Below are 25281 nucleotides of genomic sequence, written 5' to 3'. Positions count from 1 at the left end.
CTTAAATGTATTCCAAAATGATTTATAGATATGTGTTCTTCTAACATGCTGTTGGCTTTGACTGTATCAATTCTAGGCTGCAAATCCTGAGTTGAGATTCAGTTGTGTCATTGCCTCTGCATGCCTCTGTGCCTGTACTTACAAAAATGTCTGGCATATGTGCCCAGTAGGTAGGGACACTTATACCTCATAATCCACCTAGTTCTGGTGTCATTTCAGGACCTAAAATACGTTGGTGAAACAGAGATTTGTCTGCCCTGAAGATCATATAGTGACATAGCTGACTGGAGTAACTATTTCTGTCATAAAAACACACAAATCAACCATTTTCTCAAAAAAATCTCATCAGGTGACTCCGGACTTCAACACAAACCTTTCACTTCACTTTCATGCCAGGAGTCAATATGGAGAGTGGGTGTCATTTCTTTAAACGGTGGATGTCTCATTGAGGAACCGACACTTCTCTCATTTATATGCAATCACAGGTTCCAGCATCAGTGTAAGTCTGTAGAGGAATCTTTTCAAGCATCATCTCAACCTGCATCCTGCCAGATTCTTTATTGTTTCAGTTCACCATTTGTTTGGGCTGCTACAGCAGGGCTGCTCAGCAAGTTTACATCTGTGAGTGTTTGCTGCCTTCTTTCACGAGCGATGTATCTGGTCCTCCGGAGCTGTCTGCCCTGCAGAGCCAGAGGTAATATGCTTCAGAGGAGGAGAGGCCCAGATTCTCTGACTCCAGTAGAATACTGTACTTTGCTAATAGATTACGTAAGTTAAAAAAGAAGAAGAAGAAGAGTAAAAAGTACCTCTGTTACTGTTCCTGGACAATCTTAATTTGATTCTAAAAGGAGAGGACAGAGTTCAAATTAGATTTTTTTAATAGAAAATTTTGGAATTACACAATAAACTGCAGAAACAATGTAAAGCTATGTTACACCTCTCCTCTTTGCTGACTGAGCAACGTGTGTGTGTGTGTGTGTGTGTGTGTGTGTGTGTGTGTGTGTGTGTGTGTGTGTGTGTGTGTGTGTGTTTGTAGATCCACTATTTGTCAATTTGTCCAGTTTCTGATGCTGATGGAGAGACACAAAAGTCTGTTGTCTGTAAAAACAACAGTGTTGGGGGTCATTACTCAAAAAGTAATATATTACACATTACACATTACTTAAAAAATAAGTAATGCCTTACTTTACTTAAATTACTCTGTGGAGAAAGTAATTCATTACACTACTCGTTACATTACTTTTGCGTTACTCCAACCGTCACTAAAGCTAACCAATCACTCCTCCCCATCCCACCAGCTCATCCACTCTAGCAATTAATGTGTTTTTGCAGTCAGCTATTGTGTTGTGCAATCGTGCACGTTTGATGTTTTTTCCATAATCCTGCAGATTCAATCCCGATCCTGCTGATAATTGAAGAACTTATGGAATGCAAGTAATGACATAGTGTAGTGTTTGATTTAGTAACTGTAATGTGATTACTGGTATTAGGAACAGTAATGCCTTACACTACTCATTACAGACAAATGTAATGTGATTACAGTAATGCCTTACTGTAATGCATTACCCCCAACACTGAAAAACAATACACAAAAAGTAAAGGTACAGAAAAAGCCCAATTACAGTAGCTACCTGGACTAAATGTAAAGTTACTTTCATTCTTGGCTGGGTTGGGGCGGTGTTCAGCTGTCATCAACACACATTCAGTAGCTGAGAACTTGGCTGACCTAGCCTGACAACTTGACGAATCTGCCAGTTAGCTCATGTTTCATTTGCAAATGCAATGCAATGTGAATTGGTCTTGCAATGCCAGGCTATGGCTGACCTGCTTTCAATGTACGGTAAATAAAAACAGCAATCTTGACTAAAAATCAAGTTGTTCAGAAAGATTCAATATTCAGATAGATTTAGTACAATGTTTAGGCCTACAATTTGTATTTGACATAGATCTATTTAAAGCGGAATTCATGGTCAGGGGTCAAAGCCCTCGAAGTAGGCGCTGTAGGGCTGCACTGCGGCTGGCGAGCCTGTGGCGCAGCTGGCGTGCAGCTCCCCACAAATGTGACTCGATGCAGCTGACGTGAACAGCACAACGGGCAAGTAAGGAAAGCTAGCTAAAGACAATCACAACGTTGCAAGTGCAATCAAATCGAGTAAATATATACAATACTTGAGTGGAGGAGTGATCCGTGGATAATAAATATTAATTTACGTTGAATTTAAATTAGATTTACAGACTAAGTTAAATAGGCGTTAGTCTCGACGCCAGACCCATGGCCATGATAGTTCTTACGCTGATACACTACGTTACTGCATGCTGCAGATCTCTCTCTGGGTCTGGGACGCTTCCCCCCAGCCGGCTGGTAATGGGAGGGAACCGTTCACTTGGCCAGTCATATGCCAGGGATGGACACAGTCCTGCCCAATCAGTAACGACTTTGCGATCAGACAACACGGGAGGCGCAGCCCATTTTTCGAATCACTCTCTCATTGGTGCTATGACCTGTCACTCATTCAATTTCGCCCCCCTAGACGCGCCCACCAAACCCCAGCAGTGGCTGTGAAGTGGTACAGACTCATTTATGTAGTATGCGGAGCGCAGCGATTCAACATAATATTTGAGTCTGGGGAGAGACTAAATAGGCGTTAAATAGGCAGTGAATTTACATGAATTTACAGTCAGTTAAATATGAGTTTACATTGAATTTACATTAAATACACAGTCTAAGATAAATAGGCCTTAAATAAGCAGTGAATTTAAATTAATATACAGTCCCAGTTAAACAGACATTAAATTAGATATGAGTTACAGTTTTATGGGGAAGGGGGGGTTCAGCTGAGTTCAGGAGGAGGAACTAGTGGGTTTGCGGGGGGTGTTGGTGAGGTCCTTGGTGGCATTGCTGGTGAGGCTGATGGCGGTTTGGAAGAAGCTTTTCTTGTGGCGAGTGGTTCTGGTCTTGGCAGACCTCAGTCTCTTGCCGTGGGGGAGTGTCTTGAAGAGTTTGTGGCCAGGGTGGGAGGGGTCGGACATGATCTTGCGAGACCGCTTCAGTGTCCTGGCTGCATGCAGGTCCTGGAGGGATGCCAGGTTGCATCCGAATATCTTCTCAGCACAGTGGATGATGCGCTGCACCCTGTTAATGTCTTTGAGAGTGGCAGCAACAAACCAGATGGTGATGGAAGAGGTGAGTATGGAGTCAACGATGGAGGTGTAGAAGTGCACCATCATGGCCTTTGGCACTTTGAATTTCTTTAGCTGCTGCACAAAGTACATCCTCTGCTGTGCCTTCTTGGTGAGAGCTCTGATGTTCCCCAGGAAGCGGAAGAACTCCACAGTGTTGACTGGGGAGTCACCCAGGGTGATGGGGGAAGGTGGGGTTTTGTTCCTTCTGTAATCCACAATAATTTTTTTTAGCATTTAACACCAGGTTGTTTTGACTGCACCAAGTCACCAGATGGTCAACTACCTGTCTGTATTCCGACTGATCTCCATCTGTGATGAGCCCTATGAGGGTGGTATCGTCCGCGAACTTCAGGAGCTTGACGGACTGGTGACTGGAGGTGCAGCTGTTGGTGTACAAACCGAAGAAGTAGGGAGAGAAGACACCACCCTGGGCAGCACCAGTGCTGATGGACCGAAAGTCAGTTATGCGCTTACCCAGCCTCACGTGCTGCTTCCTGTCAGTCAGGAAGTATGTGGTCCATCTGCACAATGGGGGACGCCCAGCTGGGAGAGTTTCATGTAGCAGGGCTGGGATGATCGTGTCAAACACCGAGCTGAAATCCACCAACAGGATCCTGGCATAGGTACCTGCATTGTCCAGGTGTGTGAGGATGTGGTGGAGGGCCATGTTTATTTCATTGTCTACAGCAGTGGCTCTCAAATGGGGGTCCGGGGACCCCCAGGGGTCCGTGGCACTTTGCCAGGGGGTCCGCGAAAAGTTTTCAGGAAAATAAAAATAAACTTATTTTTTTGCAAAAGCTTCATAGTTCAATAAAAATAGTTTATGCTTTAAATCTAAAATGGTTCATGGATTACATTCTAGCAAACCTATCAATTTAAAAGTCAAGCACGTTACCGTGGAAACAATTAAGTTTAGCCCAAAATCACAAATCAGAATGAGGGGGTCCACGGTATATTTTCTATCTTGTAAGAGGTCCTTGGCTGAAAAACATTTGAGAACCTCTGGTCTACAGACCTGTTGGCTCTGTAGGCAAACTGTAGAGGGTCCAGGAGTGGGTCTGTGATGGATTTAAGGTAGGACAGGACAAGACACTCGAAGGACTTCATGAGCGCAGAGGTCAAGGCGACGGGTCTGTAGTCTTAAGTGCCGAGGGCCTTGCCTTTTTTGGGAGGGGGATTATGGTTGATGTTTTGAAGCATGTTGGTACGTGGCAGGTCTCCAGTGAGGAAATTGAAAATGAATTTGAAAATGTCTGTGAACACGGGCCAGCTGGTCAGCACAGTGCTTCAGGGCAGAGGGTGGTTTTCTTATCTTTAGCCTTTTGAAGAGCATAATTACCTCTGACTCCTGTATGTGTAGAGGTGGCGGTGGGGGGGGAGGGGGCTTCAGGCAGGCTAGCATCCAGAGGCTCCTGCTATGTAGTTGGATGGGGGGAGGGTTGGGGTGCGAGAGGAGTGGGGGGGGGGAGGCAGTGGGGGGGGGAGAGCATTTGGTGGAGGGGGAGTGGTGATGAGGTTTATGAGGAGAGTTCAGTGTGTTACATCAGCACAGGCAGAAAGTCCCAAAGAGAAGTGGTGGGTGTGCGTGCGTGTCAGGGTGGGTGGGGGCTTAGGAGGAGCCAGGATATAATGCTAAACCCAAATACAGCTTCCCTGCTTCAAACAGACCAGCAGGCTGTATGATCTGGTGAGTCATATGACATTATTCCACTATGGATTTTCCTCTTGTTATCTGTATGATTAATCGTGAGGGGATGGTCATTTCCTTGGGGTTAGATGCTGATAAAAGGTTATTTGTGTTTTCAGATATTCATTCAAATCCTGAAGAGTGAAAGTAACCAAAAAAGACAAAAGCGTATGATGTAGTGTCAAGTCCACCATATTGCAGTTCATGTCCTGTCTTGTTGCGATGTTTAATGCTTGTAATTCACTTTTTACGGCAGCACTTTGGCATGTGCTTTTATTTAAAGGAAAGCATGTTAGCTTCTACATGTGGTGGTGATGACTCAAGTAAAAAAGCAACTGTTGAGTGTTCACTTACAGATTCCTCCTTAACCAATTGTTTTCTTTTCACAAGTATGTACTTGTACAGGTATGCTAAGTAGGGAGAGTGGGGTGAGTTGTGCCAGTTTTTACTTGAGGTGTCTTTTCATTTAAAAAAGCAAACAGACATGCCTGTGCTTGGTGGAAATCTTCTTCTTCTTGAGTTTTATACGAGGGATCAGCCGAGCAGCATTTTGGTAAACAAACCACGTCACTGGGTAGCAATGGCAATGGAACCCTATGGAGCCTGAGTTTGAGCATCTGACTCTACAGTATAGCCGGCTGACCGTGTTTGACGGCACGGTGGCTCAGTGGTTAGCACTGTTGCCTCACAGGAAGAAGGTCCCGGGTTCGAACCCCGGTCCGTCCTAGGTCCTTTCTGTGTGGGGTTTGCATGTTCTCCCCGTGTTTGTGTGGGTTTTCTCCGGGTGCTCCGGTTTCCTCCCACCATCAAAGACATGTATGTTAGGCTTAATACTCCTGTCAGTGCCCCTGACCAAGGCAATGGCAAAATAACTGGAGTTGGTCCCCGGGCGCTGCACTGTGGCTGCCCACTGCTCCTAGTTCTAGGAAGGTTCCTAGTAGAGGACAGTGTTGGGGGTAACTCATTACAAAAGTAACATATTACATGTAATATATTACTTTTAGCAGTAACTCAGTAATATAACTTATTACTTATAGGATTTCAGTAATATTATACCAGTTACTTTGTCAAGTAACTCAAGTTACAAATTGAGTTACATTTGATTAAATCAAAGCACATATTTATAAAAGATACAATCATTTCCTAATCAAACTGTGTTTTTATACAAATAACCACTATAGATGATAATAACAAAGGAAAAGAATAACATTTAGAATTTTGGATTGTTTACACTGACTTGAAATTATTTTTTGGGATGGTTCCGGGGCGGCAATGTCATTCTGCTGCAGCTGTTATTTTGGTGAAAGTAATGCAAAAGTAGTGTAATAAGTAATGAGTTACTCTACACAGAAAGTGATATTGTAAAGTAACGCATTACTTTCAAATGAAAGTATGAGAAAATGAGAAAATATTGCGTAAAACCTCATTTATGTTTGTTATTGCACACAAGTGTTTTGGCTTGGTGTCCTCCTGAAAATAAATCCTCATACTGTACCATTGTTGACAGAAGCCAAGAGATTCACTCATGGTCATAATTCATAAGCAACAGAAAGGCAGTCTGGCTGGATTCCACTTCTTTTCGAGGTCAAAGAGAGATATTTTCCCCACCTCACAGTCAAGCCTATGAGATTACTGTGTATCTGTAACTGTTTTTGTTTCATAACGGGGGAAAAAAAACACTGAAGAAAACTGCAGTGCCAGCATCGTGTCTCAACACGCATATTTGTAATATTTACGAAGACGCCTGCAATCCTCAGGGCCATGAACGGGGTTTGCTTTTTGTCTGGCAAGTTACATTTCAAGATGCACTGCACTGCAGGGTGAGACTATGACCCATGACTCAATCAGGATTCAACTTTAATTAGTTTATTAGCAGACTCATATTTTCCACACATCACTCAGCATTTAGATGTCAGTTGCCTACATATAAGCGGAGGAGTCTTTTACACTTGGTCAGGGCCGTAGCCAGGGTTCCGAAATAGGGGAGGTCCAGCAAGGGGAGGCGGATTCTGTGGCGCCCGTTAGGGCGCCGCCGAAAAAAATTTGAGGTTTTTTTTCCCCTTTTTTAGCCATATTTAGAGTAATATATCATTTTAAATCAACATTAGGATTATACTGTTGTGATGTCATTATTCAGTATATTCTCTTTCATGTCACCACCTGCTCAGCTCTCCTGTCAACATAATTGTAACTAACAAACACAAACTGTTTTAGCCAAATTCATATCAAAATGACACCTACAAACACAGGTACACAACCCAAGCCGTACACAACACACAAAGTCATCATCGATAATAAAAAAAAACATACAGAGGGACATTTATTTATTCCTGATAGGAACGATTGAAAAATAAAATAAAATATATTATGTTGTTTTTAACTTTACACCACCTCTTTTTGTTACTTATTGGGTCATGAAACTGAAACCATGCATATAGCCACCTGCATACCTGACTTCGGGAGCTTGGCAATTGGCATCATGCATGATTAGCCAGTAGCATCCCAACGTGTCACACAGGTAACATTACTTAAGAGACAGACTAGACACTTACTTTCTTGGTTGTTGCTAAAAAATCTGTCAGTGTCACTCACTGTCTGTCGTTCACTCGCTCACTGTCTCGCAGCTCGCTCACCTTCAATTATCTCGCCAGGCAGACAGAGAGTCATCACTCACCACCATGCTGCTGCTCTCTCAGAATCAAGTTACCGCGGACGCGGCGTCAGATGACTTCCTGCCTGACCTGCCTTTCGTTTCAAAATAAAAGAGATCCCGTGTTTTTCATGCTTTTCCATGCAGATTGTTTTATTTTTTTCTCTGAAATATTAGGGGAGGTCCGGACCTCCCCGTCCTCATAGCTAGCTACGGCCATGCACTTGGTTACTGTTGTGAAATGCTGCATGATTTTAATCGAATGAAATACTGAAATATATTGAATGACTACTTGACTCGATATTGTACGGAGTCTGCAAAAAAGGGGTGCGCTTTAACGCAAACAATGAACCATTGAGTTTGTCAATCAAGTGACGAGCCCATGCAGAAAGGGCGTTATTTGGGAACAGTGTTGGGGGTAACTCATTACAAAAGTAACATATTACATGTAATATATTACTTTTAGCAGTAACTAAGTAATATAACTTATTACTTATAGGATTTCAGTAATATTATACCAGTTGAGTTATTTATTTTTAAATCAAAGCACATATTTAAATGAAGATACAAGCATTTCCTAATCAAAACTGTTTTTTATGCAAATAACCACTATATAGATGACAATAACAAAGGAAAAGGGTAACATTTAGAATTTTGGATGGTTTACACTGATTTCAAGGCGGTTGAAATGATTTTTCAGGATGGTTCTGGGGCGGCGATTTCATTCTGCTACTGCAGTTATTTTGGTGAAAGTAATGGAAAAGTAGTGTAATAAGTTACTCTACACAGACAGTAATATTGTAAAGTAACTTATTACTTTCAATTGAAAGTAACTAGTAATATGTAGTATATTACATTTTGCAAGTAACTTGCCCAACACTGGTAGAGGATGGGTCAAATGCAGAGGATGAATTTCCCCATGGGATAAATAAAGGATAACTTAACTTAACTTAATTTAAAAAAGCAAACAGACATGCCTGTGCTCGAGTGGAAATCTTCTTCTTCTTCTTGAGTTTTATACGAGGGATCAGCCGAGCACCATTTTGGTGAACAAACCGCATCACTGGGTGGCAACGGCAATGGAACCCTATGGAGCCTGAGTTTGAGCGTCTGACTCTAGCCGGCTGACCGTGTTTACAATTTATCCGCGACCTGCGACAGTTCACACAACTTTCACACGACATGCTTATATTATACATCAAACTCTTGAGCTAATTCTGCTCTCACTCAGAATGTCAAAGTATAAGTGACTTTTTGCGATATTAACGTTTGTTTGGCACAACTCATACTAGTTAACTGCCGCGGGGTTACGCATTTTTGGGTGGCAGTGATGTCACACTCATTCATCCTATAGCAGTTGGCAAACATGCTATGTTGCATTACGGCCACCAACGAATGAAGTGTGCCGTGATTAACATACAGTAACTTGCAAACAAGGAGCACTGATTCGCCAAGCCTGCTTGCCTTGCTTGCAGATTACCACATTTTCCTTTGTAACTATAGATGCTTAGGGGGAATGTAGTAAAAAGTAAAGTAAGTAAAGTGGAGTAAAAGTAGTATTTGGGAATTGTAGTCGAGTAAAAGTGAAAATTGACAGAATAAATACCGTACTCAAGTCAAGTAGGCTACACTCCGGGAAAAAAAATTAAGTACTTTAGCCTGCTTAAGTATTATTACTACTTTGTTACATTACACCACTGGATGCAGTTTCGTAATTGATTTGGAAACAATTACAGACTGTAATAATAAGCCTATTACAGACTGTGCAGATGTCATCTGTGACTGGAAAACCCATAGCCTTTTTCTTTTGATGAAAGTTACTCTGTTGTCCCTTGACGCACGTGGTCCTGGTTTTTTAATCAGAAAATTGCGTTGGTATCTTTATTTAGTTAAACCTTAGAAAAGCAATGTCCTTTAAAATACAGACATCCGTATAGTAAGATCTGTTTTGTTATGATGGATAGATAGGAAGTACTACTACGTTTTAGACTACTCTTAGCAAGTTTGATGCCGCTTGCGTCAGTCCGTTAACCCTTTACAATCCAGTTGAAAATTCGACCACTAGGAGGCGTTGGTGTCAACTGATTTTTGTGTGCTCACACAACATCATAAAATAAAAGTTTATACAGCATGTTAAAGAGGAGAATGTGTACTTTCAGATAGTAGTGTATAAATCATGTTAAACCTATAGTCAATCTTTTAACCATCTTGCTTTTCTCTGTCCTTTCATGCAGGAGCAATGGCAGGTGACAACTCTGTCACGGACAAACAAGTTAAACGATTTCACATAAAACTCCCGAAAATAAGACGAAGCAGTCAGAGCCCTGTTATTGTGAAACCCCCTGCTCCCGCTGTTCCCACCGCTGATGGCTTGCATTCACCCGGCGCTGTTGAGGGTGAGCAGAACACAAAAACATAATAATCCTATCATAGCCTACTGTACAAATATCACAGCAAAACTAAAAGTTGTTATAGTAATATTATATAGTAATGCTATAGGAATATTATAGTGATATCATAGGGGAACAAATACCATAAAATATGATAAGGTCGGCTTGCTAAATGTCGCAATGACATTCATTATAGTCTATCCTTATAGTCCATATATATATACTGTATATAGCAATTATAGGATCATTATAGGAATATATTATAGTCATACCACTGGAGATAAAAACTATAAAGTAGCCTATGAGAGTCACTAAAGTCACACTATACAGTACACTAGTCTTTACAGAAATATTATGATTATTAAAGCAATACTATAGTGACACCATAGCAGATTAAAAAAAATGCTGATAAAGGAAAAAATGAAAATTCTGTCATTATCTACTCACCCCCCATGCCGATGGATGGGCGGGTCAAGTTTTTTAGTCCAGCAGCATTCTCCTAAAGAATTGAAGTGGATGGTGACCAACTTTCAAACATGCAAACAATAAAACATAAAAAAGAGAGATGCCAGAGATGCCACATTGAAAATATGTCATTTACACATTTACATGTTTTTTAGCTGAAATATTCACTACTGTAGCAGGCTACAGTAACTGTACCTCACCTTGTTGGCTACAGGCTACCATGAGTACCAAACACTTTAAGTCCTTAGAGGAATATTACAGCAAATCTATAGGAATATTACAGTGGAAAGATCACACAGGGAGTTTATTCCAAACAACATTCACACAATCTTCACCTCCTCTTCGCTCTCCTCCCCAGAGCTGCTCACGTTTGAGCAGAACCTGGAGCGGCGGTGCCTGTATGAAGCCAGCCAGCAGCTGATAGACAGAGAGGAGCATCTGTTCAGACAGACAGCAGAGACGGAGCTACTTCAACGCCATGAGGAGGAAGAAGGCAAGCTGGTCGCAGACCGCAAGACCCTGGTCGGCCTGATGGAGCAGACTTTAAAGTGGTCTCTCAGCTCGGAGGAGGGAAGCGCAGAGGCTCTGATGTCAGCGTGGAAGGCGGTGTGTCAGGAGGACAAGCAGGACCGGCTTTGGAATTCGAGAGCTCAGAAAAACCCTTCGTGGAGGCCGGCTCGCTGGAGGAAGCTGCACGAAACCACCCTCCGCGACCTGGTGGGAGAGCGCATGGAAAGCGCCTCGTTGCCCGGCGTGCAGGGCCAGCAGTCGTCCATCCAGCAGGCCGTTAACGCTATGGGCAAGCAGCTACAGGATGACCTGCTACAGGTGGCGAGGGGCGTGAGGGGCTGCAACCCACCCGAGCTGGACGTCTGTAACCTTTACGCCAGGTTGTACCACCAAGCCTTCAGCACCAGGCTGAAGAAGATAGCAGAGTTCGGGCTCACAGGAAGGGACTCCACCACCCTGTTGCTCTGGGTGAAGGACCACTACCCAAAGTAAGACCCATGTTTATTCTTGATCGCCAAATTTGTTTGTTTGTATTAATTAACTGTCACGTTATTAAATGGAAAAGTCCACCCTTAAACACTGCAACACTGTTAGTCCACCCTGCCGTCCTGCCGGTGGGTCCATCATCCCCCCCCCCCCCCCTATATTTTATAAGTGAGTTGGTCTTCAGGAACCTGAGTCTCTCCACGCGTATAACTGAGACCATGTCCATCAACCACAGCTGAAAAGAAGGTGGAGAGGGGGACTTCCATTCCTTCAGAATGAGTCTCTTAGTGACAATGGTCCCCGGTGTCAGAGACTGATGCACAGCCGTAGGGAGGAGCAGAGAAGATTCCAAGCAGCCGAAGATGGCTCCGGCTGAACAATGGGTCCATCATTTCAAACACATGTTGCGCGGCCAATTTGTTCAAACCCACAGAAATGGAATTAGTTCTGGCAGGCTATGAAGTCAAGCTCAGCTCACAAACCCAGCCCACATCAGCTGATGGCTCCGATTTCCTTCAAGGCATTTCATTGGCAATCTCTTATTTACAACTGCTTCATTTCTGCCTGCTTTGTTCTGCTTCATCTGCAAGCCCTTTGCAACCCACCTCCACCCCACCTCCTCCTTACATGCTGTGTCTAACCCCACCTCCACCCCAGCTCCTCCTTACATGCTGTGTCTAACCCCTCCACCCCAGCTCCTCCTTACATGCTGTGTCTAACCCCACCTCCACCCCAGCTCCTCCTTACATGCTGTGTCTAACCCCACCTCCACCCCAGCTCCTCCTTACATGCTGTGTCTAACCCCACCTGCACCCCAGCTCCTCCTTACATGCTGTGTCTAACCCCACCTGCACCCCAGCTCCTCCTTACATGCTGTGTCTAACCCCACCTCCACCCCAGCTCCTCCTTACATGCTGTGTCTAACCCCACCTCCACCCCAGCTCCTCCTTACATGCTGTGTCTAACCCCACCTGCACCCCAGCTCCTCCTTACATGCTGTGTCTAACCCCACCTCCTCCTTACATGCTGTGTCTAACCCCACCTCCACCCCAGCTCTTCCTTACATGCTGTGTCTAACCCCACCTCCACCCCAGCTCCTCCTTACATGCTGTGTCTAACCCCACCTCCACCCCAGCTCCTCCTTACATGCTGTGTCTAACCCCACCTCCACCCCAGCTCTTCCTTACATGCTGTGTCTAACCCCACCTCCACCCCAACTCTTCCGTACATGCTGTGTCTAACCCCACCTCCACCCCAGCTCCTCCTTACATGCTGTGTCTAACCCCACCTCCACCCCAACTCTTCCGTACATGCTGTGTCTAACCCCACCTCCACCCCAACTCTTCCGTACATGCTGTGTCTAACCCCACCTCCACCCCAGCTCTTCCTTACATGCTGTGTCTAACCCCACCTCCACCCCAACTCTTCCGTACATGCTGTGTCTAACCCCACCTCCACCCCAACTCTTCCTTACATGCTGTGTCTAACCCCACCTCCACCCCAGCTCCTCCTTACATGCTGTGTCTAACCCCACCTCCACCCCAACTCTTCCGTACATGCTGTGTCTAACCCCACCTCCACCCCAGCTCTTCCTTACATGCTGTGTCTAACCCCACCTCCACCCCAGCTCTTCCTTACATGCTGTGTCTAACCCCACCTCCACCCCAGCTCCTCCTTACATGCTGTGTCTAACCCCACCTCCACCCCAGCTCTTCCGTACATGCTGTGTCTAACCCCACCTCCACCCCAGCTCTTCCTTACATGCTGTGTCTAACCCCACCTCCACCCCAGCTCCTCCTTACATGCTGTGTCTAACCCCACCTCCACCCCAGCTCTTCCTTACATGCTGTGTCTAACCCCACCTCCACCCCAGCACCTCCTTACATGCTGTGTCTAACCCCACCTCCACCCCAGCACCTCCTTACATGCTGCTTACATGCTGTGTCTAACCCCACCTCCACCCCAGCACCTCCTTACATGCTGCTTACATGCTGTGTCTAACCCCAGCTCCTCCTTACATGCTGTGTCTTAAACAATGCTATTTTTGTTCTCATTGCTTGCTCTGTTCTGTAGTATCATTATCGTACAGTGCGGACAAGAAATTCTATCTGTGAAGCTACTGAAGGGGACACTTAAGTCGAAAGTCGGGGTGTAAGGGGGTAAAACAAACAGCTATGGGTGACGCACCTTGCATGATTTCTGGGAGCATTTTGTTGTTTGGTGTGTTTTCCTTCTTCTTCTGGATAACTGGCTTTAGTTTTAGTTTTAGTGTCAGAATCAGGGAGCGAGGGCTTCTTTCTAGAGCCGCCATTTTGCACCAAGAGATGCAATCCTACAGGGAGGAATGTATTGTAGAAGAGGAGAGAGAGCAATTTCTCCTGTCAGGGTCAGTGCCTCCAACACGACCAGTAACATCCATTAAGCTTGTTTGTCCAGGTCTATCCGAACCATGAGATATGGATGGTTATGAGTATCAGAACAAAGGTGGTTAGCTTACCTCGCTAGTATAGACTGGATTGACTCGACTAATCTCTCGGCATGTCCGGCCAGCAGGCCAGTAAATCTGTGGGCTGGAAAAACACCTAACCGAGAACAAATTCATACAAAAGGTTTTTCAATTATGTTACCATTGGGCATGTTAATAACATACTAAAAGTCTACCAAAAGGAAAATTCAGGAAAGGGGTCATTTTCAAGATGGCGTACGTCCGCGATGGCTGTCAAAATGGCTATCTCAACTATTCAACCTAGAACGGTGGTTTTAGTGTCTAACCCTAGGTTTTATGGCTCAAGGAATACAACTGAATCAGTGAAATTACCATCAGTTAATTATTTATTGACAAATCCAAGATCCCAAGAGGGGCCCCCAAATTCCAGTGAATAGGGTTAAAATTGTAACTAATAGTCAATAGTCATCATGAAACTTTTCCAGTTGATTACTTACATTAAGCCAATATTTTTTTGTATTACAAGTTTTCTGAAATGTTATGTTTAAATATGCAAATGTGCAGAAAACTAACCCATTAGGCCAGTCAATGTATGAAAAAGAGCACCTAAGCCCGAACAAATTGATACAAATGGGTTTTCAATGGATTCTGGTACTATTGGACATGTTATAACATAGCCTACTAAAAGTCTAATGCCCCTTTCTGATCAACAGTCACAAGTACCAATCGTACATAAGCCAAGATTGAGAGACTCCATCCACAGGAGCAGCAATCGACCAGAATGCAACAAGTTACAACATGTTTAGTTTTGAGCAAGGGGAAATAAGGAAATCAAAGATGGCAAAAAGGCATTCTGGGAGACGTAGTAAAACACTAACTGCAGTATAAGTACGAGGCAGGTTAACATTAGGATTAGACTGTTGTGATGTCATTATTCAGTTTTAACCATCAATATTTTGCTCCTTTTCTCATTAGGGTAAATACTGTATATTTATTTAGAGCTTTTGGTCAATTATTTGTGCTTTTATGGTTATTAGCTTAGTCACTCACTTCTACACTAGCTTCTACACTGCTGCCACTTTTATTGAAATAGCAAAATCTTGCTTCACCCAAAATGTTATTCACATAAAAAGACTATATCCACAATGCTAATTATTTTAAAGAACGGCAGGTAACGCTTTAGAATACAGCCCGCAAATAAGCATGTAACTAGAGGGTAACAAGATCTGTACTTATAGGCTATTTACGGGGTACCACACTGTACTTATAGTGTACAGGCTAAATTCACTTATTGTACCTCATAGTTACACTATAAATACAGTGTGGTACCCCGTAATTAGCCTATAAGTACAGATCTTGTTACCCTCTAGTTACATGCTTATTTGCGGGCTGTATTCTACAGCGTTACCGAACTGCATCTTGACCTGGAGACATCAAATGGAATTCAGTGTTTTGCTAACTACAGTATAAGCTGTGATAGTGGTGATAAAAACTAACAGCTCGCTGCCATAAATGGTCATGACATTCTGAATAAAAGGACATGTGGCTTTTGCTTTCTCTCACCCAAATTATGTGAAATGATCGACTTGTCAGGCTGTTAATGAAGGTTAATGTAGCTTCTGCTTTCTGGTTCAGAATATTTCAGAATAGGGAGCTGGTTCTAGAGATCGACTATGAAGCTCTGGGAGAGCTGCTGCCTGAGGAGCTGTATGCACCGCTGGAGGAGCAATATGTGACACACACACAGGTAAAAAGTTGGGGATTTTAATTACTATGGATCTCGCGTGCGTAGCGATGACATTTTATATCCAAAAGTTGAAAGGTCAACTTCATTGTGACATCATAAATCTTTTGCTTGCCACAGAGAAAATGATCTTGTGTCATTCTACAAAAACGGTGGAAGGCCTGTCACTTACTTTTGCAGACACCAAACTCCTTTAAGTTGACATAATCACATTAATTACATGTATATTGATTTGAACCCAGATAATTGTATGAGTCCACCCTCTTCACTTCCTCTCCCTGGATGACAACCAACACCGGGGGCCTCCTGTTCCTCTTGTAGTCCACGACAAGCTCATTGGTTTTGCTGATATTGAGCTTCAGGTGATTGTCATTTCACCATGTGGCGAAAGCTCTCTATCAGTCCTCTGTACACTTTTGTCCAAAACTAGCTGTTTCCGCTATTCCTCCTACAGATCATGTCTGGAGTGTTCTGCACAAAACCTCTGTCACAGTTTTTTGAAAATCCACACCGTTTTCATATAATCGACTTCCAAATTTTGGTGGGTTGAGCCTATTTCACAACAAAGTCCCACTATAAACCATCAATTTGGGTTGTTTACCTTTGAAAAATGCTTCCGCCAGATTAAAGACAACACATTACATGATGTTGATGTTTTTTCTCTAATGTGCACGTTGGTTATTTTCCTTGTTAGGCGTAGCGGTGCCTGGCGGAGATCTGCACTCTACTGAGTGCACTTTTCTAGTCACATGTATTTTATGAACCTGGACAGACATGGATGTAAACTGCAACTTGACTTGTTGGCGGCCTACAACCACAAGGCGGTTATCGTGGCAGTTATTTCTAGTTAGTTTTGTTTTCTACCTTTATGAGTAGAAATGATAGTTCTTTTGCAAGACCTTAGCCTGAAGGTACAGGGACTCTAACGATGCTGCTGCTGCTGTGTGTGTGTGTGTGTGTGTGTGTGTGTGTGTGTGTGTGTGTGTGTGTGTGTGTGTGTGTGTGCGTGTCTGTGTGTGTGTGTGTGTGTGTGTGTGTGTGTGTTCAGGAAAAGCTGCAGACTTGTATTAACCAAGCCCTGCAGGAGGCGGAGCAGGCATGGAAGAACGGAGACGAGATGGAGAAGAGAGACGGCTACTTCTTCAGTCCTTTGGCCTTCGATGTCATCCAGGTAAAACAGCGATGAGCCTGATGCCGTCGCCTTGTTACATCAAATTAGGTTGGTTATGGAATTCCTGGAGAGCTGCATTCCAGACCAGGGGTCAGGAAAGTCGATAAATTATCTGGGGAAGTCAGGGAATATCTGGGACTGAATAACAACATGAACAGGAAGATGGAAAAAATGTCTTCTCTGCTGTTTATCTGGATATTTAGCTATACTGTATAGAGCATTGCTTCTCAAATGGGGGTCCGGGGACCCCCAGGGGTCCGTGGCACTTTGCAAGGGAGTCCGCGAAAAGTTTTCAGGAAAATAAAAATACACACTTCAAGCTTCATAGTTCAATGAAAATATGTAATGCTTTAAATCTAAAATGGTTCATGGATTACATTCTAATCTAACAAACCTATCAATGTAAAAGTCAAGCACGTTACCGTGGAAACAATTAAGCTTAGCCCAAAATCACAAATCAGAATGAGGGGGTCCCCGGTATATTTTCTATCTTGTAAGGGGTCCTTGGCTGAAAAACATTTGAGAACCTCTGGTATAGTGGACTAAGCACATTTTTAGCAGCGGTGGCCCCAGTGGGAAAACCTTACAAGGTCCAAAGCACTTCCATGGCCTAATGTAGGGATTTTTCACTTGACATGGAAAGATGTTTCCTACATTGCCGAAGTAATTTATACAACAAAATAGTAATATATATATATATATTTTTTTAACCTTTATTTAACCAGATAAGACATTTGAGATACAAGATCTCTTTTGCGAATGTGATCTGGCCAAGAAGGCAGCAATTACAAGCCAGGTTACAATCAACATAAATTACAGTAAATAAAAGGAAACATAAAAACAGGGCTATAAAGCTGAAACATTTCAAAAAGCAGGGACATCCAAATACATCATAAAATACCACATCCAAGGGTAATAGATAATTTCATACAGTATCTGTTATCAAATCCATTCATTGCTTTATGGCCTGTCTCTCTGCATTTAGTTTGTAGATGGTGCAGTGCGATCAGGTGAGATTGTTTTGGGGGACCAGAGCAAGGCCCAGACCCTCGTGTGCCTCCTGAAAGACTTCCTGCAAAGGTCAGATTTCATCTATACTGATGTGACATTACTGTGACAATTACATTCACATTTCATCCCACTGTTAAGCTGCATGTTGAAACAAGTGAAAAGTAACTTTTAGCTTTTAAATACAAACTGTTGCAGCTTCAAGAAGTTCCATGAGGACGTGATGAAGCAAAGCGGAGTGAGCAGCCGGCCGGCCATCATGGCGAACGTCATGGCGAACCTCGGCTCTGTCGAACAGTTCAGGTACGTTAGTTTATTAAAATAATAATAATAAAAGATAAAGTTGTCCGGTTCTGTTTACATTGCAGCAGCCATGCATGCTGATGCAGAGACACAAGATGTTATTTCACAGCCCGTTATATAGACATACTGAATATAGCAAAGCAAAACAAGTCAATGTATGTTGAACTTTAAAACAACGTTCAAACCTTTCTTTCTTTGACCCTAAACCACCCTTAGAGAGGTGCAACTCAATTTACTATGGACTGTGAAAAACACATTAAATCACAGCTGGTTATGATATAAACTAACTTAATATAATAGCTTGATGTATTTCTTGTCACATAGGCTTACTGAACTATTGACCCAGATGTGTAGCACTTCGTCCCAATGACAGAGATGTCTATGCCTTGCTAAAGGGAACCTTGTCATCTTCTGACTTCTCTCTGCAGGGACTACATCATTAGGAAGACAGTTCTCTTCCCAAATGATGTGAGGACAAACTGTTTGTCTACTGTGACCGCCATGGAACAATCCACCCACACGTTTTTATTAAGCCCCGTGCACAACCATCTCAAGGTAGGGCTTATTTCACCAAATTACGGATCTCAATGTTTTACAAAGTAAATTAATTATTTGATTATTGATTATTGGGATTATTTGCCCAAGAACATTAGATCCAGAGCTGCAAAATTAATTAATTCAAAATCCAATCCTTCTACCACTCAAACCCCGCAATTGACTTTTGCTTTCCTTAGCATATATATATACTAGGCATCTTACACACTACGCACGCTCAATTCCTATGCTCGCCCACTGTGCGGGCTTGTTATCGCCAGCCCTGCATCTCGCATACACAGCTCAGCCCCTGCGTGGCCTCGCCCGCACTCAGCTGCTGCGTGGCCTCGCCTGCCCTATTGGCGCACGCGCAATGTCTCCCTCTCTCTCTCTCTCTCTCTCGCTCAGTCTCTCTCCCTCTCCCTCAGTCTCTCTCTCCCTCAGTCTCTCTCGTGTGTGTATGTGTGTCACTGATGACATCATCAGTGATGGTCCAATGCCTATGTATGACATCACTGAAATCATCACTGAACTATCGCCTCAGCCTTAGGGCAATTAAGGCAATTCATCTCCCGTAATTTAAAAAATCTGGCTCCGTCAGGTCACCTGCACGGGTGCTCTTTACACCCCCTGAAAGTTTCAGCCCAATCGCACGTAAAACGGCATAGCTGTGGCCGGACAAAATTCTTGAAACAAACAGACAGACAAACAGAGTCCACATTGTCAAATTTAGATAGATAGATAGACAGACAGACAGACATAGATATATATATATATATAAAAGGGGGTAAGTGGGCAATTCCTATTATAAAAGGTAGCATGTGGGCAATCTCTGTTTGTTTCAAGCAGATTTTTTAATTAGGTAATTGCCCAAATTACCTAATGATGATGTGATGTCATCAGTGATGTCATCAGACAGTGAGATGTCATCAGTGATGTCATCCTTCCTGGCTGAGGCAAGTTCAGTGATGATGTCATCAGTGATGTCATCCGTGATTATGTCATCAGTGATGTCATAGAGCAGGCGAGGGCGCGTAGCGGCCGAGCTGCGTATGTGACCGCAGTGGGTGAGCTGCGTATGCGAGCTGCATATATATATATATATATATATATATATATTAGACAAACTTTGTACCCCCCCATTTTACTTTAACTGGTGGCACATTTGTTCTTTCATCAGTTTACTAGGTTTCTGTTGTAGCATGATATAACTCTGCAAACATGGATCAGATGGGTTTAACGCCCATGTTTTCAAAGGATAGTTTCAGTAAACTCTCAGTCACAGCTTTTTCCCCCTGCTTAAATCTAGTGTAAACTGTTGCATTGTGTCAAAGTCTCATACCCCGCCTTCCCCCCTGACAGCCACAGTACCGCACTCTGGGAACAAGCGCCTGGCTGAACGAGCAGGTGTTTGAGAAGCTGCTGGGCTGTTTGGAAGAACACATTAAGAACCTGCAGGGCCTGACCGAGTCCTGCCACCAGGTACTGTAGACTGAAACACACTGCTGTCATTTTAAATCAAACTCACAAGCTGCCCTGCTAAACTAAAGAGGAATTACAATCATTGGTAAACTTTCATACTCTCATTTCACTGACTTTGGCATTTTGACTGGGTTCCAAAAACACAAGTTAAAATTTACGTAATTTTAAGCTGAAATAACCATTATATTTGCATCAACTTGTAAACGGACTGATTCATCACAAACAAACAAAAAACATTTCCCTACACAGGGATCAATTACATATGACATATACTGTAGGTGGATTGATTTAGTGGTTCTCAACGTTGTGTTCCGGGGACCACCAGGGGTCCTTGAGGTGGTTCCAGGTGGTCCCCAGAATACTGGTGGATTGTTAAACTTCACCATTAATTGATTTATTTAAAGTAATTGAACACAATTAGACAATGCAGAAGAATGACTGTTTTGATCCTAGTTTCACTAGTTTTCACATATCCAACAATAAAAAAGATTCTCAGATTTGGGTCCGAGAAACAAAATCTCATCAAATGGAGGTCCGAGGCTCTAATGTGGACTAAAGTAGGGTTCTTGATAAGAAAAAGGATGGGGAATTACTGGGTTAATTGACCAACTAATTTTGTGAATTTGACGTTTGACTGGTGTCAGAAGCTGATGGGCCAGCTGCAGCAGGAGGTGACAGTGGAATACGTCCAGCGGCTCCTGAGGGGAAAAGTGAAGCTCAAGAACAAGGAGCTACAGGAGAGAGCAGCCAGGATCATGACAGAGGAGGGCCAGAGGCTGAGCCAGCTGTTCAGCACAGCCGTGAGTCAATTAATTTAACCAAATCGGACTCTGATTATTACAAACAGTGCCTGCGAAAGATGCCGACTTACTCTGATATTAAACTGGTTAGTAAGGCATGGAAACATTTTACTCTTGATTTTTGTATTGTTTTTTCCATCTCAAACTTTGCCAGAAAAATCCAAGGAAAAAGACATCACAGTACTCACCACGAAATATGTCACCAGCCCTCCCCCTCCCAATAAGAAGCTTGCACATTGGAACATAAGTCAATAAACAAACTGTCTTCCCAGGGATCAAGAGAGGATTGGCTGAACAACATCTTACCCAAGATTGCAGAAGTGCTGAAACTCCAAGACCTTCCCTCCATGCAGCTCGAAGTCACATCACTGGGACAAGACTTCCCCGACATGAGGTGACCTTTAACCTTCGCCCCCTTCCTCTCTGTCTTTTCACTTCTCACGCCACTTGTGCTCTGTGGTATCATGTACAACACGGTCTCACAAAAATATGTAAAATAGTCCTGAAAATGTAATCTATAGATTTGTGTACATGGACATGTTTTATGGGGAAGAAACGTGTCTCCACCACAACCTGAATTATGTCCCTCCACCACGAATTTGAAAACGTTCCTCTCCACAAATTAATGGTTATGGTTAAGCAACTAAAACGACTTGGTTAAGGTTAGATAAATGGTTTGGGCATGGTTGAATAAGTTTTTTTTTTTTTTTTTATGTGGCTAAAGCCCAATTTATGCTTTGTCTGCCGACACTTTCTTTTTCATCTGCGACCATGTGCTGAGCGACACTTTCTAATAAGTATAAATTAAGCTTTAGGGTTGAAATGTACTTTGACAATGCTGGGAACGGAACCCCGGTCTCCGGCATCAAAGGCAAACGTAACACCCCTCCGCCACCCTGACCACAACGGCCTTGACTTCCAATTGAAATACATTAGTTTGAGTGTGATGTTCGGAGTGTCACGATTTTGTTTTTCCACAAATCGTGTCCACATGAATCTATAGATTAAATATCATGACTACTTCACAAACTACTGTGAGACCGTGTTGTATGTGACAGCTGCTGCTTCTGCACCAAGATTGTTTTTTACTACTACTACTATTAATAATAATACAGTAATAATAATAATAATAATAATAATAATAATAATAATAATAATAATAATAATAATAATAGGTAACCATTTATTTTACAGGTCCCTAATTTACATATGAACTACATATGAACCCCACTACATATGTAGTTACATATAGTTACATGAACTATTTGTAATTAGACATGAACAACAATGTAGTTACATGGTACCAGACCTGTAAAATGGAGTGAGTCTATTCAACTGTAGTTCATATGTACATGGTACCGGACCTGTAAAATGGAGTGAGTCTATTCAACTGTAGTTCATATGTAGTTACATGGTACCAGACCTGTAAAATGGAGTGAGTCTATTCAACTGTAGTTCATATGTACATGGTACCAGACCTGTAAAATGGAGTGACTCTATTCAACTGTAGTTCATATGTAGTCACATGGTACCAGACCTGTAAAATGGAGTGAGTCTATTCAACTGTAGTTCATATGTACATGGTACCGGACCTGTAAAATGGAGTGGGTCTATTCAACTGTAGTTCGTATGTAGTTACATGGTACCAGACCTGTAAAATGGAGTGAGTCTATTCAAGTGTAGTTCATATGTAGTTACATGGTACCGGACCTGTAAAATGGAGTGAGTCTATTCAAGTGTAGTTCATATGTAGTTACATGGTACCGGACCTGTAAAATGGAGTGAGTCTATTCAACTGTAGTTCATATGTACATGGTACCGGACCTGTAAAATGGAGTGGGTCTATTCAACTGTAGTTCGTATGTAGTTACATGGTACCAGACCTGTAAAATGGAGTGAGTCTATTCAAGTGTAGTTCATATGTAGTTACATGGTACCGGACCTGTAAAATGGAGTGAGTCTATTCAAGTGTAGTTCATATGTAGTTACATGGTACCGGACCTGTAAAATGGAGTGAGTCTATTCAACTGTAGTTCATATGTACATGGTACCGGACCTGTAAAATGGAGTGAGTCTATTCAACTGTAGTTCATATGTACATGGTACCGGACCTGTAAAATGGAGTGAGTCTATTCAACTGTAGTTCATATGTACATGGTACCAGACCTGTAAAATGGAGTGAGTCTATTCAACTGTAGTTCATATGTAGTTACATGGTACCAGACCTGTAAAATGGAGTGAGTCTATTCAACTGTAGTTCATATGTAGTTACATGGTACCAGACCTGTAAAATGGAGTGAGTCTATTCAACTGTAGTTCATATGTAGTTACATGGTACCAGACCGTAAAATGGAGTGAGTCTATTCAACTGTAGTTCATATGTAAATGGTACTGGACCTGTAAAATGGAGTGAGTCTATTCAACTGTAGTTCATATGTAGTTACATGGTACCGGACCTGCAAAATGGAGTGAGTCTATTCAAGTGTAGTTCATATGTAGTTACATGGTACCGGACCTGTAAAATGGAGTGAGTCTATTCAAGTGTAGTTCATATGTAGTTACATGGTACCAGACCTGTAAAATGGAGTGGGTCTATTCAACTGTAGTTCATAGTTACATGGTACCGACCTATAAAGAAGCTACGGCCTGGGACAGAGATTGCTAAAACCCTGTGGTGGATTCGAACCACTGAACTTCTGACATATGAACTACAGTTGAACTATTTGTAATTAGACATGACATTGGTGTTCGTATAATATGAAAGTATAATGTATAATAATAAAAACATTTGTGGGATGAATTAAGAGTGTAACTGAGGTAAATCTATTAGAAAAATATAATCCAGTTAATGGTTTCCATTGCATTAGGGTGATGATGCAACACTTCCAGCAACAGGAAACAAACTGAGCCAAAAGGACAAGAATTAATTCAGAATTTTCCTGGCAGCAACATGATGTTATGTGATGAAAGCAGAAATGCAGAGGAAACATTTTCTGTCTGAGCTGCTGAGAAAGTTTCCATGTGTATCAGTGCCACAAAGAGTACCGGTATACTGAACCAAACAACAGCTTTATACAAGTCCATGGGAGTGTTGCCAGAGGTTCAATTCCCTGTAGCGCTCACTGACTTTGCAGTTGCATCACAAATCTCCCTGCAGCCACATCTGGCTCTGTCCTGGAGGTTCAATGGAGAATTCAGCAACTTTCTCACTAAAAGCGAATAGTGTGATTATTAGGTGGAATTGTTTCCAAATGGTTACTGCGATACAGTAAACTGTCTTGTGTTTATCCCTACTCCAAAAGAGTCAGCTCAGTTAACCTGTTACCTAAACTGCTAACTATCCAGCAAAGAATGTGAACATGCTAACACTGCTACTACATTATGTGCTAGATGTGTTAACAGCAAGACAGATGGTTAGTGTCTTGTTAGCTTGCCAATTGGAAATCTTTGTTTCTAAATGCCTCTATTTTTGACTGAACTGATCATTTCATCACCGATCCATCGGATTGATTTAGTGTTGTTGTAAACATTTGCTCTTTTCTCCACAGCGACAAACATCTCTCAGCTCTGTTCAAGCTCAAGACTAACCTCTCGTGTGCGGACAGGAAGACGGTCAAAGAAACTTTCCTGGATAATTTGACTGAAAGCAAAGCCAACGCTGCTCGGCCTTTTTTCTCCAGAGTGCAGCTCAGATGAGTTACGCTCAAACCTGCAGTGTCTCTGCTGGTAGTGGAGGAGAAAACATTCAGTGACAGCTGAATCCACGCCCATTTCTGCTCCAGCAAAAACATCATAAAAACATTTCAGCTTGGTTTGGTCTTCATCGGGTGTGTTAAGCATCACCCACAGTGCCATTGAAATGGTTTAAAATAAAGTAAAAAAAGAAACGTTTTGATAGTTGCTGTACGGTGGTACATTTGTCTATATATTGTGGATTTTTTGTGAAATTCTTGGATCCAGAAGAAATTATTTAGCCTAATTTCTGTACACTGAATGAACATCTGCATACAACTGTATACAGTAGATGCTGCCATCTCAGTGTGTGACGACAATGTGCGTAGATAAACTCACATGACCAAGTAATAAACTTGGGTGCTATGTGTACCCTTAGGTGCCCATGAACTGTCTAACCCGTTATATTTGATTCCCTGTCATTTTAATATAATTTGTGGAAGCAAATAAAGAATTCAAATGTGTGTGTGTGTGTGTGTGTGTGTGTGTGTGTGTGTGTGTGTGTGTGTGTGTGTGTGTGTGTGTGCGCGTGTTCGCGTGCGTGCGTGCGTGTCGGAGGAAATGCTGTTGCGTGGGGTGACTGCCTGGTGATACTGTAGAATGCTGATTATTTTTATTCATCAAAATATTTTTCTATTTTATTGTTTTCACTGATGTATAATTTTACTAGTTTATAAATAAACTTAGAAA

The 25281-nt window shown here is 42.5% G+C and overlaps 1 protein-coding gene across 3 annotated transcripts; it reads left to right on the top strand.

Annotated features, from left to right (window-relative positions):
- Positions 1 to 603: 603 nt before the first annotated feature.
- Positions 604 to 25281, top strand: LOC310773561 (tumor necrosis factor alpha-induced protein 2-like). Of its 3 annotated transcripts, none has more exons than XM_083633468.1 (12): positions 604 to 694; positions 9755 to 9916; positions 10734 to 11373; positions 15453 to 15564; positions 16610 to 16732; positions 17718 to 17812; positions 17939 to 18043; positions 18472 to 18598; positions 19940 to 20059; positions 20707 to 20859; positions 21132 to 21253; positions 24408 to 25281. In XM_083633468.1, exons 1-12 carry the CDS (start codon positions 652 to 654, stop codon positions 24553 to 24555), a joined length of 1950 nt encoding a protein of 649 aa, XP_083489594.1. In that variant the 5' UTR covers positions 604 to 651; the 3' UTR covers positions 24556 to 25281. The 3 variants fall into 3 exon arrangements, with proteins under 3 accessions (XP_083489594.1, XP_083489593.1, XP_083489595.1); XM_083633467.1 differs by having other exon boundaries at positions 607 to 694; positions 20704 to 20859; XM_083633469.1 differs by lacking the exon at positions 604 to 694 and adding an exon at positions 4789 to 4870 and having other exon boundaries at positions 20704 to 20859.

The sequence above is a fragment of the Poromitra crassiceps genome, assembly GCF_964638095.1.
Source record: "Poromitra crassiceps genome assembly, chromosome: 3".
NCBI lineage: Eukaryota > Metazoa > Chordata > Actinopteri > Beryciformes > Melamphaidae > Poromitra > Poromitra crassiceps.
Note: the sequence above shows the minus strand (reverse complement) of the source record. Positions and strands in the feature narration are given on the sequence as shown.

Excerpts from the sequence above, each read along its gene's own strand:
- LOC310773561 (XM_083633467.1), top strand. The coding sequence starts at position 652 with ATGTATCTGGTCCTCCGGAGCTGTCTGCCCTGCAGAGCCAGAG. Across the intron at positions 15,565-16,609 it reads AATATGTGACACACACACAG|GAAAAGCTGCAGACTTGTAT; the intron begins GTAAAAAGTTGG and ends GTGTGTGTTCAG. Across the intron at positions 17,813-17,938 it reads CTGAAAGACTTCCTGCAAAG|CTTCAAGAAGTTCCATGAGG; the intron begins GTCAGATTTCAT and ends AAACTGTTGCAG.